The sequence below is a fragment of the Anabrus simplex genome, chromosome 3 (assembly GCF_040414725.1).
Source record: "Anabrus simplex isolate iqAnaSimp1 chromosome 3, ASM4041472v1, whole genome shotgun sequence".
NCBI lineage: Eukaryota > Metazoa > Arthropoda > Insecta > Orthoptera > Tettigoniidae > Anabrus > Anabrus simplex.
The window spans coordinates 504124569-504142210 of record NC_090267.1 but is presented as its reverse complement, the minus strand read 5'-3'; the positions used below and the strand labels follow the sequence as shown (position 1 = coordinate 504142210).

Genomic DNA, 17642 nt, shown 5'->3' with positions numbered 1-17642 from the left:
GCAATAGAGCCACAGCACGAAAAAGAAGAAATGAGCTCCAAAGCTTTGGAAAAAGAGAGGGAAGAAAAGAAGGAAACTACCTCAGAAGGGGAAGGAAAAGCCAAAGGAGACAGGGATCCCCACGAAATAGCATACAAGAGAAAATACCATATTGAAAACGACCGTGAAAGGGACATAATTGACCTGGAGGAAAACTACAACCCGGAAGAAAGTACTAGTAACGTTTATGGAAAAATAAATAAAAGGAAAGCAGACCAACAAAGAGAAACGAATCGCAGGAACTTAGAAGATACCAGAGGATTAACAACACAAGAAACCCTTGAACACAAAGAACACTCACGGAAGGAATCAGTACGAGGTACAAGAGAAGGAGTTATGAGACTGAAAGTGGCGGAGAGAATTGCCTGGTTATACATAGGAAGACTAGACCCAGACACTACCGAGGCCTATATTGTAGACTACCTAAGAGAAAACGAAGTGAAGGGTAGAATTTACTGTGATATAGTTAGTGAGAAACCCGGCTCAAGAGCATTCAAAATAGGGATTCCAATGATTGATCTTGAAAGAGTTCACAAAAGTTCCTTCTGGCCTTCTAGCGTGTTCTGCCGGCCCTTTCGGCAACCCTGGAAGTTTAGAGGCTTGCAGCAACGCTATTAACATCATGAACTGGAATGTTGAAGGATAAGACGTGCCCTGAACCTACTGACGAAGAACACAATAGTAAAGTACGATATCTGCGTATTGACAGAAACCTTCATCATAGAACATAATAACATCATTATACCAGGATTCTACCACTACGAGGTAACAGCATAAATGCCTGGAGGAAGAGGAAGACCATCAGGAGGAGTCTCAGTATTGGTTAAACCCCATCTCTCCCCCTGTAAACAGCTAATGGGAGAAGATGACATACTCGTAATACGGACTAAGATTGGAGTAATTTTGGCAGCGTATTTCAACCCCTAATGCTCTGCAATGGATATTGTTGACAGTCTCGGCATAGCTTTGAACAAGATAAAAAAAGATGAGAGAATTATATTAGCAGGCGATCTAAACTGTGCCATAGATAAGCAAAAAGGGAAAACCGGAGAAGTTATGGAGTTCCTACAATCACAAGGCCTACAGCTGCTAAACCGACAATCCGACTGGACGTATGTCTGTCCAAACGGAGGGAGTACTATAGATCTCATCTTTACTAAGGGATTCAAGATAGTTGGCCCGGCTAAACCAGTTTGCTCAGAAGAAGCCGTCGTGAGAAAACACATCCCGGTAAGCACAGAGATCATCTCAAGTATAAGCGAGACTAAAGAAATAATGAAAGACAACACACTTGGCAAGAAAATTGGCATTGGGAAAATAAAGACTGAGGCTACTCAAAAACGATATATCGAGAACTTGATAGAGAAGGAAAATTTAGATGAAGCAGCTCTCTCCCTAGAAAGACTCCTTAAGGCAGCGGTATTACCGCGATCTGAAAGGAAAGGAAAACCCTGGTTTGACAAAGAGTGTTACTTACAAAGAAAACAAACGATAGAGTCACTCCACAAGGCTAAGAATATAAAAACTACAGAAGTACTCGAGGAATATAGAGCCAAAAGAACGGTGTACAAAAAGCTCTTGAAAAAGAAAATAAGTGACAACATCGAAAGAAAAAAACAGAAAATTATAGAGGAAGCCAAGAGGGATCCATATAAAGCACTACGCCCCAAAGAAAGAAGATTCCAGCCAAACATACCGATGGAAACTTGGGAGGAGCATCTGCGCAAGGTCATCTGCTCGAAGGAAACCAGGCCTCTGTTCAGACAGTCAGAGGTCTGTCATGAGCCCCAGCCTTTGACAACAGAAGAAGTAAGTTGGGCCATCAGTAAAGCTAAGCAAAACAGGGCTCCAGGTACAGATGGTATTAGGAATGAGCATATCCAAAAGACAGTGACAGAAACTATATCTATATGGACTGCACTGCTTAATAAGTGTCTAGAACTAGGCACAATACCAACACATTGGAAGAAATCAACAATAAAGCCTTTATACAAAGGTAAAGGAGACACAGACGACCCTAACTCCTACAGAGGAGTAGCCTTAGAGTCCACAGGCCTAAAATTGCTAACAAGAGTCCTGACCAAGCGAATAGAGGGAATGATAGATCCATTGCTACCCAACGAACAGTTTGGGTTCAGAAAAGGAATGTCCACTATCATGGCTATGGAAAATCTGCTAGGACACATCAAATCTACATTGGAAACACCAGGAGGAAAACTACGTGATATTTGTAGACTACTCGAAGAATTTCGATTTAGTGAACAGGGAGATCCTAGTCAAGAAGCTGGAGAAATTGACCGGAAGATCTAATATGACGATGCTTATATCAAATATACTAGCAGAAAATTATGTGCAAATGGACGATGGGATAGGCGTATCAGAGTGGATACCACAGAAAATAGGGGTCCTCCAAGGAGATCCACTGAGTCCAATCTTGTTTAACGCCTTCACATGCGATGTAGGGGTAAAGATAAAAGAAAGTACCAATGCGAAAATGTATATCTACGCGGATGACATGGCGATCACTTCAGAGAACATCGATGAACTGCAACGAGCTTTGGACCTACTCGTGGAATGGGCAGAAGAAAATGAAATCTGTATAAACGAGGACAAAACAGAAATGATGATTTTCAGGAAGGGCGGTAAATTCGCGGAGGCTGACCAAATAATGTGTAGAGGATCGCGTCTAAGAAGAGTAAATCATTTCAAATATCTAGGGCTAACTCTGCAAACAAGTGGGCATTGCTTCCGAATACACATCAGATCCAGGATGGTTGCTGCGATCAGAGCAATGAACGACATAGGGAATATTACCCTTATTGCAGTAGAGACAGCTATGCAGCTATTTAAGGCAAAGGTAATACCGGTGCTGACATATGGTCTCGAACTCATAGGAGAGTACCTTACTTATAAACAACTGGAGGAACTGGAGAAAATCAAAGCTCGCTACCTCAAAAGGGTCCTGGGAGTATCAAAGTCAACCCGATCGCGGTTGGTATATGAGCTAACGAGGGAAACGTACCTGATAGAGGACCTTCGGAACGAGCTGATACTGCCAGTTAATGCGGCATACGAGAAGCTTCTACAAGATCTGAAAGCCAAGAAAATGGAAATTTGGGATTCCTTCTACACTACCGAAGCCATGATGGACAGAAGGTGGATGGGCACAAATTACCAGCTGCGCCACATCGCTACAAGAATGGCGGTCCATGGTTTCCATTTTAAGTTGTGCTCAGAGAAGAAATTCCATGACCCAAGTGATCAGTGTGTGTGCAAACTCTGTGGTCAAATCTGCGGGCGATATCATATACAGGAATGCTCCGAGAGAAAGTGCTCAATTAGTGAATTTGTGAAAGCCTGATAGTGATAGTGATTTCCGCCCGAACTAAGCAGGTATGGATGTATATATATATGATTGTATTCTTGTTTTATGGCTAGTGGCTGCATTAAAACATTATTATTATTATTATTATTATTATTATAAATTTACAAGTTAAATAAAGATAAAGAATGATAGATTCTGCATGAATCTCTGGCATAACATCATTTGAGTCTATTATAAATATTATAATATGGTAAGAAGGTCTGCATTATGTTTCTGGACTCCATTTTTGCTTTACTCTGAAGTTCAAAGAAAAATATCATTAAGAGACTTAAAATCAAGGAAGTAGAAGAGCCAAAGCTATGAGAGGGGACACGTATTGCCATCTTGTGACAGTATGATAAACTATCAAGTATAAGATTGCCAGTACAGAATGAAATGAAAAGATTTTGTAACATTAATTAATACCGGGCGAGTTGGCCATGCTTGCATCCGGGAGATAGTGGGTTTGAACCCCACTGTCGGCAGCCCTGAAGATGGTTTTCCATGGTTTCCCATTTTCACACTGTATTCTAATTAAGGCCAAGGCCACTTCCTTCACACTCCTAGCCCTTTCCTATCCCATCATCGCAGCCCAGTATTGGAAGTTCTTAAGCCGACAATAAGTAATGCAAAGACCATTGATACAGCTGTGAAACTTCCATTCATAAATCACGTAAGTGAAAAAAGTAGTGCTGACATAAAAATGTTACTGAAATACTTTGATGTGTCTTCAACTGAAATACTTTGATGTGTCTTCACAAGAAGCGTTAAGATTTTATGAAGACATGTGCCAGGATCGTCAGAAGAATGGTGAGGATAAAGCAGCATCTGTGTATTTTGATGAAGAAATTTCATATTAGTTGATAATATTGTGTTTATCAGTGAAGTGCTCTGTTATTTTTAAGACTTTATTATTGACAATATTTTTGGACAATTAATCGATAATACATCTGAACAAGGGCATATAAATGCCTGAAGTTTATTATTCTTCCCTTCACTGCACAATATGCTTTACATGTATAAGGATAGTAGGTTTTTCTTGAAAATCTTGATTAAGAAGTTTAGAAACTGATAATAGAAATGCGTAGATGTTGAGTTGTAAAATTTTGTTGTTTTTAGGTTTAATTTAGAGGCAGTATTTAGTTAAAAAATATGCGAAGAATTCACTATCTGTTTCATTTATATCTTTTTCGTTAAACTGAGATCAGCTGAAAAAATACCGTTTCTTTTGTGAGTTAATTAAAAAACATCTCTCCTGAAAATGTATAGTTTTGTAGATGTCAAGTTTTGTGAACCCCCCCCCCTCAATTGTTATTGTAACATTTTATGTCCATCATAGGATCCCTCTAGTCAATTATATGAAGAAAATTTAGCTTTTCCATGCTTCCATTATTTCTTCATCCTCTCAAATGCCGATATCCTTTCTTCAGTTGAGAACACTCTACCTTTTACCCTTTCATTAATTCTGGTTGGTAGTCTCATATGTGAGTCGTTGAGAATCTTAATTTTGTCTGTTTTGTTCTTGAGATCATTTAGTGTTATTTACGGTTCATTAATATCATACTTAATTTCTGTGATCCATTTAATCCTGGTATTGCTATTCCATAATTTTTCTATTACTCTTCTAGTAATTTGTTCTAATACAATGTCCGAAATAAAAATGAGATGTGCTTCTTTCTAATTGTGTTCAATACTGGTTCGATTTCCTTATAAACTGTGTTATTTGAAACTATTCTTCAACGGCCATTAACTTGATATTGTTTATTTATACATATTCAAATTCTTCTTCTTTCTATCTTAAATATTTTCTCAATTTCAGCTGTATTAGTAGTATTGAAAATAGTTTCACGTGCACTGGCTGTGTGACTGTTATAAAATTATCTTAATTTTGCTGTAAGATGATGAAGATAATAAAAAATTTCTTTTCCTCTAGTTGTAGGTTTCAAGGGGCTGCCGCAGAGAAACCAGGGCAATGCGTCGTAACATCAAGAGTATCTGCCGGTTCCTCCTACTGGCAGCATTGACTGTGACTTCAACAGTACTGGTTTTTCGCTACGTGCGTCAAACAGACGTGGGAGGCAGGCAGAAAGGGGCAGCAGCTGAGGAGCATCCTGGAGCAATGCCGCTGCCACCTGCAGCGTTGCGCGAAGATGAAGTCAAGATAAACGTGGTGGTAAAGGTTATAATGTTACATCTTGTAGTTGGAACTTCATGACAGTGAAATGATTTTTCATTTTGAAAACTCGCTTGCATTTTGACTGTGATCACCTTGATAATAAACCTAGGGGAAGATCCATTTCAGATGAGATACAGTATACCATGTATCCTGGTGCAGGCTCACATCATCACCATGCTCTGTTTTTTTTTTTCACATACTTTCTTTCAATTCTTCAGCTCTGTTCTGTTCTATCCTGGTGTCTTTTGTTGAATTCTATTTTATTCATTTCTATATATTTCTTCTACCGTATTTGTCCCTGATTCGTCTGATGTCCTCTAGGTTACTTTCTCACACACACATGGTGTGATAGAACATCTTAACTGGAGCTTATGTTGTCGTCACCTCCCATTTGGAGCGCTGTGCCAACATACAGCGAGCCACCTGGTGACGAATGAGCGTACCACTACAGCTCCAGCGGTAAAACATTATTAAATTCAAACCCTCATAATTGTAGAAGGCTTCCTCGTGAACAGTCAAGATTTTCTTCTGAAGACGCAGAGCCAAGTTCTCTGCAAAATGTAAAGAGTATCACCTTGTTTTCTTAACACCGCATAAGCCCAAAAGCCCATGTCATATCTACAAGTACTGGCCGTGGAAGCATTAATGTTAATATTACATCAAGTTTGTTGCTTCCGGTTTTCTGTCTCGGTCTCATCCTTGGCTTTGTCGAGATGGAAGTGACTGAGGTACAAGTGATATCATTCCTTATATAGCCAGATCCTGTGAGAAATGATGTGGAAGTGTTGCTCATAGGGTCGGTTACTGTGTTCTTTTCAGCAGGCTTGGCACATTGATACGTAACAGTACATTGTGACTCGGTGAGGAAAGAAACTGAAAATTACATAACTTTTTGTTTCCCTAATATGCCTCTTCAGTGATGCCTAGGTCATTTGGAAAAGCTGTTGGTTGATCTGTTGATGATCCAACTAGCCTTCCCCCTTTGGGTGGGTGATGCAGATGAAGAATACACCCACAGTATCCCCTGCCTGTTGTAAGAGGCAACTAAAAGGGGCAACCAAGGGATAATCAAATTAGAACCATGAGACTACTTGTAATTAGTACCATACTGCAGGGAACACCATGGGCGCTTTAAATTGCGCGTAGTACCTCTATGTTAGGTACACAGTAGGTTTGTGATTAGTAGCAACAGTGTTGTGAATCAGGGTGGGGTTTACAGTACCAGTGATTAGTACCACTATATGAGCGACACCATGGGTCTGCCTTGCCTATGATTAGTACCCTCTATGTGAGGAACACCACGGGATAGTACGAGTCTCTGCGGTTAGTACATTTATGTGAGGAACACCATAGGTTTGTGTTGCCTGTAAATGGTGCTGCAGTGTTAGAAACACCATAGGTCTGTTATACATGTGCAAATTTCATTACCTGTGAGTAGTATCATAATGTGTAGAATATCGCGACTCTATGTTACTTTTGATTAGTACCAGAACATGAAAAATACCATGCTTCTGGGGGGTTGATGACCTGGATTTTGGACCCCTTTAGACTATAAGCATCTTCGATTCAGTATTGTGCTTTAGAACAGTCCCTTGGTCAGCAATACTATTGTTTAACGTTAGTTTCTGGGAATGTGGGGCATTGCGGGTCAGATCCACTGATTGTTTTAACTTCATATCCATCCATCCATCCATCCATCCATCCATCCATCCATCCATCCATCCATCCATCCATCCATCCATCCATCCATCCGTCCGTCCGTCCGTCCGTCCATCCTCATGTTTTGAATTCTGGTCAGTGGAAGATTTTGGATTTCTAATATCATTACATGTTGTCCCTTTTCGTACCATTAGGGGCCGATGGCCTAGGTGTTAGGCCCCTTTAAACAACGAGCATCATCATCATCACCTCCACCACCAACTAGCCTTCGGACTTGAGGACTTAACATACAGTGATTTATGTACCGTATATTGTAATATAATCTCTGGCATTTATTCCAAATATAGTTTTTCTGTGGTCTTGCCACATCTGTCAACACTGAGTTATTGCTGTTCTTTGATGTTCCTATGTCATGATGGCGTCTTCTCCCAATGCCTCTTTGATCCTGTCTTTTGCATTGTACAATCAGTTGTAAGGCTTGGTAATGATAATTTCTCAGATTTGGTCAAAGTAAGAAATGTTGCCTTGCTCTGTTGTTCGAATGAGTTCTCGGCAAACATTTGTGCTTCTTAGTGGTACGCCTATCAGACTTTGAATACTACTGTGTTGGAGACATTGCTCAGTACCAGACCCTGCATTCATCTTATTTGCAACCCACAAAATCCCGAGCATCGTCCAGTGGGTCCACACAAGTGTTTCACTGTACCAAACTTTATTCTGTCGATGACTGTGCTGCTGTCTATGCCTCCATCCTCTAGTTCTCTTTCCAGTGATCAGTTTCTTAAAGGCTCTCATGTTGCATTTGCACCTCAGTACTTTCTTGCAGTTGACAATACACCTAGCCTACTCTTCATTTCCTCAATTTGTATTCTGTATTGCCTAGGAACTTCATTTCTACTGCTTGACTCCTGCTCCTGCTCTTTTTTTAAGTCAAAGCCATATTGGTACAAAATAAAAATACGCGGGGATGCCTCAAGGGGTACTCATATTTATCGTGGCTTCAGTTTTCAGCGCGCAGTTTAGAAAAGAGTTGAGCCTGTTCATTTTCAGTGAAATTTTGTTTTGCTTGTTTTTTTGTCCACCACCATACGGAGCCACCTTTCCAGACAATTCGTTCCAAAATAAGTGTCAGTTTGTACCTCCCATTGACTAGGTATGTAAAAAACGCTTGCTTATGCCTCATTGCTCTGGTTTTCATTTTTTGTTTAAAAATCCACTCATTCACTTCATTTTTTCAGTAGGAGTGTATAATGCTTGAGTTAATAATTATACTCGTGTGTTCGTGTGTGAATTGTTCCTAGGCATTAAAAACCTCGTAATTTCACTCACGAGAAAACCACGTTTCTCCAGAAGGCTTGCTGCGTTACCTGAGAAGGGAACAGAAGACTCCATTGGTTGAATAACTGGGCTATCGTTAATGCAAATGCCAGGAATGGTTCTCCGGCCATTGCTGACCGCTCAGTTCTTCTGTAAACTTTATCCCGAAGGAGTTACGAGGTTTCCTTTGCCCGATGCCGATATATACTGTACATTATTGTTATTACTGGGGAAGAGGGTGGTGTAGCAGCTTAGCTGCGTGCCTGTCACCCCAGCAAACTTGGTTTCATTCCCGGTGTTGCTAAGGTGGAATTTTCAGTTGGAAAATACCGTGGTGTCAAGAAGGGCATGCTACCTTAAATCGTTGGCCATACTCTCATGTTTCAGTGCGTGCAGGGACCCTGAGCAAATGGGATAAGCTATGGAAGATTATTATTGTTATTATCATTTTTATTGTTGTTATTATCATTCTTCTTCTTTGTCGTTTAGGCCTACTGAGGACCACGGGGCTCGTATCTATTTGGTTAAGTTTTTGCTTTATTCGTCTTCTTATTATTATTCTTCCTCTTCTTCCAATACTCCTTCATTTGCTGACTATGAGCCAGCTTTCTCTCATCTGTCCACTTAGTTCCTGTAGTCTTCTTACTTGTAAGGGACGTTGGGAAAACTCCCTATCAGATGGCTTGACAGAACAGTAGCCAGTCAGGAGTTTGTCTCAGTGGGATATCTGGTTGTTCCATATCCGACTTAACTGATGTGATCCATTTGTTCTTATTATCATTATCATTATTATTATTATTTGGCATCCAGTAACATTCATTTCTTATTTCCGGTCTGATTGTAATACTTAGGGGGTACGAAGGTAAAACAATTGGATTTTGGGGGTACGCAAATCACAAAGTTTGAATACCACTGCTCTAACACACTTGTTTGATAAAATCCATGGGTGTAGCAGGAAACGAGTTAGATGATAGGACTGCCAAGGAGGGAGTCGCACTGCCCCCATTGCCTTACTAGGTTCCAGCCTGTGATATTCGTTGTCATCTGAGACATTTGGTGATGTCCCATTGGGAGATGGAGTGGCAGGCCACCCCTCTTTCAAATAAGCTGAGGACGATCAAAGAAACTACAAAGGTGTGGAAGACTTCCCTTCAAGTTTCTTGGAGAGAAGCAGTGGTATTTTGTCATTTTCGGTGTGTACTTGCAGTGGTCATCTGACTGTAGTACACATCGGAGCGCGCTTCCGAGTACCATTTCCCTCATCCTACTAGATGATGAGTAGTCAGTAGACCTTGTTACCCGGCCTGTTCTATCATGTTTAAAAGTGAATTTTCTATTTGTTTTCAATTTTATTTTATTAACTCAGTTTTAATTCTATTAACTTTGTTTTAGTCTGTTTTTGTGTATTTTAAATGAGAACGGGACCACTAAATTTGAGAAGGTCAGTCATTTAAAGATAAAAATTTCATTGTTCCGTATTGAAAAGTATCACAGTTAAATTGAAATAATAAATATGGTAGTTCAACCTATTCAATACAAGTAAATAACAGATGTAGAGATTACATTCTTATTTAATTAAAAGTGGAAATGGTACCGGTTTTGACCCCAGTCTGGGTCATCATCAGCCGATTATAACTCGAAAAACAATGCATAAGTAAGAAAGAAGTTAACGGTCAAGTCCACACAATATCAGTTGAAGAGGCAATATAAAAATGACGAGGGTAGGCACTGTAAAATTCAGGCGAAGTGGAATGTAAGTCACTTAAAAGAAGTAATGCGTAATCTTCCGAGCATCAGCACGGCACACGCAATGTTTGGCACTGTCTCACAATGTTCACGAAAAGCAGAGAACAGTTAAATGAGCCAGACTGCAGACACCGTCAGGCACAAAGTCACAACACAATCCAAATATGAAGATCTAAAGTCATGAAGAACCCGAAGACGAGCAGCTCAACCGAAGTAACTTGCAAGATCCAGAAGAACGGCACGGTGTTTACAACGTCAAGTGCTGTAGTTTCATACGCTGACGGAGATTGAAAGTTAGATTAATGATCAAGTATTTGCTTAGTTCACGAAAATGTACCTATATATATACTTATAATACGATTCAATATAATGCATTCTTCGATGACGTGTTTTACTGTCTGTTGTGTAGCGCCACCGTCACACTCAGGTGTTGGGATTCTGTTCCCGTGGTTTGTTCGGATGCTGTTCAGTGTGGACCATAGGCAGGTTGAAACCAGAAGGCATTGTTGGGCAGTATTTGTTGTGCTCCCTAATATCCCATGAACACAAGATAGATCTGAATAAAATTAAATCAATAAAATTTAAGATGAGATAACAAAACAATAATTTATAAGATGATTGATCGTAATTAAAAGGATGAGGTACCTCAATAAGTTGTTTACTTAAATAATAATTCATAAATCATAATTAATTCTTGGAAAATGAAAGGGATAAATATTTAATTCAAATTCTTCATCATCATCATCATCATCATCATCATCATCTAGAGCAGTTTCCAACCACATTGTTTTCTGTCCATCCACCACTTCTCTTCTCTCGCTATTGTCTAGTTCCCTCCTCTTGCCACCTGTCAGCCATCTGTCCCTTGGTCTTCCTCTAGGTCTCCTTTCCTTCAACTCAATTTCTAACATCTTTCTGGGTATCCTCTCTTCTCTCTTTCTCTTAATGTATCCATACCACAGCAGCCTTGATTTTTCTACCTTTTCCTGAAGGGGTACCTCATTTACAATTTCTTTCTCTGTCCATTCTTGTTACATCTACTTACCTTTGAAACTTCATTTCCACTGCTTGTATTCTATTTTTATCCCTCTCTTTCATCACCCATGTTTCTGATTCATATGTCAAAATTGGCACAAAATAAGTCTTGTAGATAATTCCTTTACATCTCTGTGGTACATCCCTGTTCCATATCAATCCTCCCACACTCTTAAAAAATCCATTTGCACAACCTTCCTCTTTCATTGATTTCCATCTTGTTTCCTCCATTTTCTTCAATTACACTTCCCAGGTATTTAAAGCTTTCTGTTCTTTTCAACTACTCCCCTCCTAATTTCATGCCATTATGCGCTCGGTTCTTATTTCATGTCATTACCAGCACTTCACTCTTTTGGGCTGAGAACTTAATTCCGTAAGATGACACGCTTCTTCCCATACATTTAGCTGTTCCTGCACTTCACTCTCACTGTTTTCCCATAGTAGATCATCTGCAAAATGCACAGCTTTCATTCTTCCATGTATTATATCATCCTCACCACTACAAATAGTAGAGGTATGAGGGCACTTCCTTGCTTTACACCAAATTAAACAAGGTAAATTCATTCTCGCAAAATGAAGGAGAAAATGCAACATGTATGATAGAATACATAATTTTCAATCATTAAAAGTGTATTGATAAGGTAGACACAACAAGAAATATTTAAAAAAGTTTCTTTAATAGAGAGAAATATTTAAGAGATCAATCTTCTCCAATTAAATAAGGTAATTTAATTCTGGAACCCCAAAATTATCACCTTCACTTGATATGAGGAGGCAGGGAAGGAATTTAGCACAATATCATAAGGGAACTTAACGGCAGTTAATCTGAAAATATATATAGAGGAACACCACAGGGACAGAGGGCAGGCAATTAATAGTGATAAATGATACAATTAAACATTCCAAGATTCAAGTTAAACAAATAAATCAATTAAGAATCAGGACGACACGCCCACACCAAACCAGTCAATGCCTACACAACCTCAGACTGATCCATGATACAAATGAAACAGGAAAAACAATACCCCATCATATAAAGAAGGTATTGGGCAACAAAGGTGAACAAAAACAGAAACCATATTGTCTAATAAAGTTATATATGATAAAGAATAATTTTGAGATTTTGTTTACGTGAACATTAATTTTGAAATAAGTATTTGTGAAATGAACTAGATGATAAAACATTAGGCCTAGCCTCAAAATGTAATGATATTCACAAACAGTGGTGTACAGTGAACACATTCATCACCAAAGCTGCAAAAATGTTTTTTAAATATAAGCAATCGTAGCCCCACTACACTCACTAAAGTCAACATTACCATCTTATAAGGCTTTGTTTTTCGTAGAAAGGTCTGCCTGAAAAAGATTTTTTAAGAATATTTTCAACTACACACTCGCACATATTTCCAAATTGACATTCACGGCAGTGACGACACCATCATAATTTAATCTGTAGCAGATTTTAAACAATGTACTTACAGTTTCACCCAGTGACGCTTCATGATAGTAGTCATGGTTTTCACAAAAATACACTGGGACTAACTATTAGTTTTTAACTTAAAAAGCCTAATCTAAACTGAATCAGCAAAATTTAACTGGTATTTTACCGTTGCCGAAGTGTTATAGTTTCACTCGCTTACTGAGTCTACATGCATCAACAACAAATGAGGGAAATATGCATCAAGATGTATAACACACGTTATATTATAATGAAGACTGCCACAGAACTCACGAAACCTTCACCTATAATCCAAGAGGAACACTACAAAAATTCACTATATACCACCATCACAGAAAACCAAATATAAAATCTTTTACTTCGCACTTAGCTCTGTGTTCATGCTGGGCAACTTAAAAATATTTTTCTGCGGCTATCAGTATACATACTCTACACACACCATCAATGAATTGCTCGAAAAAACTGTATACATGCTGGAATCCAAATTCTTCTGTATTGCAATTTATTTCATAAACCGGCTCTATATTTATTAGCAAGACAATGTGCAAGTGGCTATACAGTTAACATGTTGATATTTTTCTTAGTCTCTAGTGTGTTTAAAGATAAAAATTTCATTGTTCCGTATTGAAAGTATTAATGTTAAAAATTAAATAATTGAAAAAGAGGTTCAACCTATTCAATACATAAGAGAAAGAAATGTAGTGATTGCATTCTTATTTAATAGTGATTAGAAATGGGACCGGTTTCGACCCTAGTCCAGGTCATCGTTAGCCGTTCAAAACATAAAAAACAAGAAAAACAATGCATATGAAAAAGAATAAGTGAACTCTGGATTGGTATAAGATGAAATATAAATTGATGATGGGGGTAGAAATTGTGAGTCACTTAAAATAAAACAGTACGTAATATTATGAATGGTAGTACGGCACACGCAATGATAAGTAAAGTCTCTCAATGTTTAAGAATAGTGGAGAACGGTCAAATGGGTCAGTTTTTACACTCTGTCAGGTACAAAGTCACAACACTATCGAACAACATATGAAGATCCGTAAATATTTTGAAGTCGCAGACGAATAGATTTATAGAAGCAAACATTTTGTTTTTTCAAGTCAACTGTTTACAATAGAGTAAAATAATATATTATTATTGGTCCACCTTTTCAATACAAAATGAAAATTACATAGGGACTAGTTTCGACCTAGTAATAGGTCATCATCAGCCTGAAGTAAATTAAAGCGTAAATATCGAAGAAAAACATAAACAATGTAAACACAAGTACAGTCTTTTTAAAGGTACATACCATGTGGGAATTTGAGTAGAGATATATTAAAAATAATAACTCTTCCAATTGACGAAGCACTGAGCAGAAGTTATGTAAAGTTCGGTGCGCCGTATATTATAAAAGACCACTGTGCACTAAATGATGTAATAAAGAAGAAGAGTAGGTTGAATGCTGGCTTCTTCTTAGCTGTTGTATATTCGAAGAAGATTACGTCGTATTTTGTAAGGTATTGAAAGACGTCAAAATACATGGATGTTGGAAAGGCTCTTCATTTTTTGGAACAAGGCAATTGTTGCGCGAGGAGGCTTAGGAAACCAGAGAAGCGCTATATTATGTTAAAAGATAGAGATCCTTAAAAAAGTTCCGTGCGTCGTATAAATTGTGGAAATGGAAATCGAAAAAACTTTGTTCTTAAGCGATAATGTTGTTCGTTCAGAGATCAATTGAAAATAAAGAATCGCAACATTGTCTTCTCAAGATGTTTATAAAGTAGAATTAATAGACGATGCGAAGTATGATAGTAGGAGAAAGCTCTTCTGCTTCTGGAATCTTGAAGGACGATGGATGTTTCACGAGGTGGAATAACATATATGGAGTTAAATAAAGGTGGATATAAATTCGCAGTTCAATGCGGACCATAAATTTGATTCTGAATAAAGGACAGTAAGATTTTTTTTTTTTAGCTGAAGAGAGAAACGGAGGTAGGTAAGGATCAAAGGAGAATTTTAGAGGAGGTGAAGGAAGGAAAATAAAGGTATGAGGTGTTTTTTTAAAAGCTGAAGAGAGAAACGGAGGTAGGTAAGGATCAAAGGAAAATTTTTGAGGAGGTGAAGGAAGGAAAATAAAGGTAGAGATTTTTTTTAGCTGAAGAGAGAAACGGAGGTAGGTAAGGATGAAAGGAAAAGTTTTAGAGGAGGTGAAAGAAGGAAAATAAAGGTATGAGGTTTTTTTTAAGGTGGGGCTGAGGGATGTGGGAATATGGAAGAATGATTAAGAAAAGTAGTAAAAATAGAATGAACAATCGGACCTTTAATATTAGGTTTTGATTGTCTGAAAAGTTGAATTAGCAGGTCAAAAAGAATGTTTCATTTATCGGAAATGTCATTGAGATTGAAATTGGGATTGAAATATTGGTCTAAATTTATAAAGCAATTCTCTGTTATGTTAAGGAGGGGTCCTTTATTCATAATTTTGAGAATTGTCATATCTTGTTTAATGTCAGTAAATTTATGATTATAATCATTCATGTGTTGACCAACTGCAGAAAATTTATTGTGTTTTTGGGCATTGACATGTTCAAGGTATCGTATTTTAAAGCTTCTTCCTGTTTGTCCGATATAAGAAGAATTGCAGCTGTTGCATTTGAACCTATATACACCAGATTTTGAAAAAGGATCAGTTCTATTAATAGATGATGAGTTGTGTAAGACATTAGCGTTATTATTGTTGGTTCTGAAGGAGATTTTAACATCATGTTTTTTGAAAACGTTAGTGACCTTGTAAATATCTTTATTGAACGTGAAGGTAGAAAATGAAGAAATTTTTCTTTTTTCTTTTTTTAGAGTGGTTATAGGACGATGTTTGTATTTATTGATAATACTTTCAATGAAAGAACTGTTGTAACCATTGAGTTTAGCGATCATACGGATATTGTTTAATTCTTTTTTAAGATCACATTCAGACATTGGGACTGTATAGGCTCGATGAACCATACTATTATAAGCCGCTCTTTTATGGATTTGTGGATGAGAAGAAACTTGATGAATAGTGGAAGAAGTTTGGGTAGGCTTTCTGAAGATGTTGAATTTTAAGGAATATAGTTGCCTAATGATGGTTAAGTCTAAAAAATTTATTCTTTGTTCAGATTCAGATTCGAGCGTAAATTTTATGTGTGGGTCGATATTATTAAGGTTGATAAGAGTAGAAGCTGCGTCTGTTGTGCTTTCATCTAGAATTACCAAAGTATCATCAACATATCTAGCCCAAAAAAGAATATTAATGAAGTTATTATTATTATCAATTTTAGTATGTTCTAAAAAATCTAAGTAGATTTCAGCTAAGATGCCCGAAGCCGGCGATCCCATGGCCAAACCTTCCTGCTGGTAGATAATACCGTCGAAAGTGAAATAGTTATTGTTTAAAACCAATTTCAGGATAGACATAAAGTCTTGTATTTCTAAAGCACTTAGGTGACTGTATTTGCCTAAATTGTTTTCAATTATAGGGTGTAATTTAGAGGTTTGAATACTAGGATACATATTAACAACGTCAAAAGAGTGAAGGGAATGGTTAGGTTGGATATGAAAGTTATTAAGATTCTCGATCAACTCTGTAGTATTTTTAATAGATTTTTTAGACAAAAAATGATAATATCTTCTTAGAAACTTTTGAATGAATTGAGAAGCATTATAAAGAGGACTTGGTCTGTAATTGATGATCGGGCGGATAGGGATGCCGGGTTTGTGAATCTTAGGAAGGGCTTTAGCGGTTGGAAGACTTGGATTCATGCTAATAAATTTAGTTTTTTCTTGTTCAGTTAAAAGGAATGAAGTGTTTTTAAGAGTTTGTTTAAGAAGGCGTTGGATTTTTTGAGTAGGGTCTTTTTTAACAACAGTGAACGAACTATCAGAAAAGAATTCTTTAGTCTTATTAATATAATTGTTTCTTTCCATTATAACAGTGGTATTGCCTTTATCGGCCTTAGTGACAATAAGATTATTATCAGAAATCTTCTTTTTGAGGGCGCGTAATCGCTTTTGATTAATGAATGATTCTTTAATATCGATAGGGATGTTGGGGTTCATACTTGAGTTAAGAATGTCGTTAATTTTACGTTTAACTTCGAACCTAACTTCATCCTGTTTTTCGAGAGGTAATTTACTGATGGCTAGTTCAGATTCTAAGATCATAGTAGTAGAGCTGTCAAGTTTATTAAGATTAGGCCAATTGTGATTAGGACCTTTGGCTAAAATTGAATTATCATCATCATTCAGAGGAACATTGGATAAATTAATAATTGGTGGATGAAATTGAATCGTTGTGCTAGAGGAATTTCTATTATTAGTAGCAAGGGTGTTATTAGGTTTAGAACCTTTTAGTATACTAAGTTTCTTATCCAAGGTTTTCTGTTTCTTAGCTAATATGTTGAAAAGTCTATTATCAATTAGAGATTGAAATAAATTCCATTGAACACTTGAAAGTGAATTTGCAGCTACGAGGTGAGTTTCATATAATCTATGATTTAAGAAAGATTTTTTCTTGTATAGGAATTTAATTTCTTCTTTTAGCCAAATTTTGTTCGTTTTAATTTGGGTCTTAGCAATGTGAGGTGAAGGTCGAAATCTTTAAGTTGCCTTTGAGAAAATTAGGTGTCAAATTATACGTAATACATTGTTTAAGAAACTCGATATCCTTGCCTAATTTGGCTATTTTGACTTTTAAACCTAAGTATAAATAGGCTTTACGTTTTGCCTGGTTGGCTAAGTAATTAAAAGAAATAAGTTTCATAATGATAGATCCGTATTGAACTGTGATTACAATAGAGTAAAATAATATATTATTATTG

General features: G+C 37.4%; 1 protein-coding gene across 2 annotated transcripts in view; it reads left to right on the top strand.

The window, feature by feature from the left end:
• LOC136866575 (N-acetylgalactosaminyltransferase 6) overlaps positions 1-17642 on the top strand; it is a 377415-nt gene that overhangs the window by 201537 nt on the left and 158236 nt on the right. Inside the window, exon 2 of one of the 2 annotated variants that reach the window (XM_067143666.2) lies at positions 5337-5576. In XM_067143666.2, the coding sequence (XP_066999767.1) occupies positions 5376-5576 (201 nt within the window). In that variant the 5' untranslated portion in view covers positions 5337-5375. Of the gene's footprint in view, positions 1-5336; positions 5583-17642 lie in introns of both variants that reach the window. The other variant, XM_067143665.2, reaches the window with a different exon arrangement.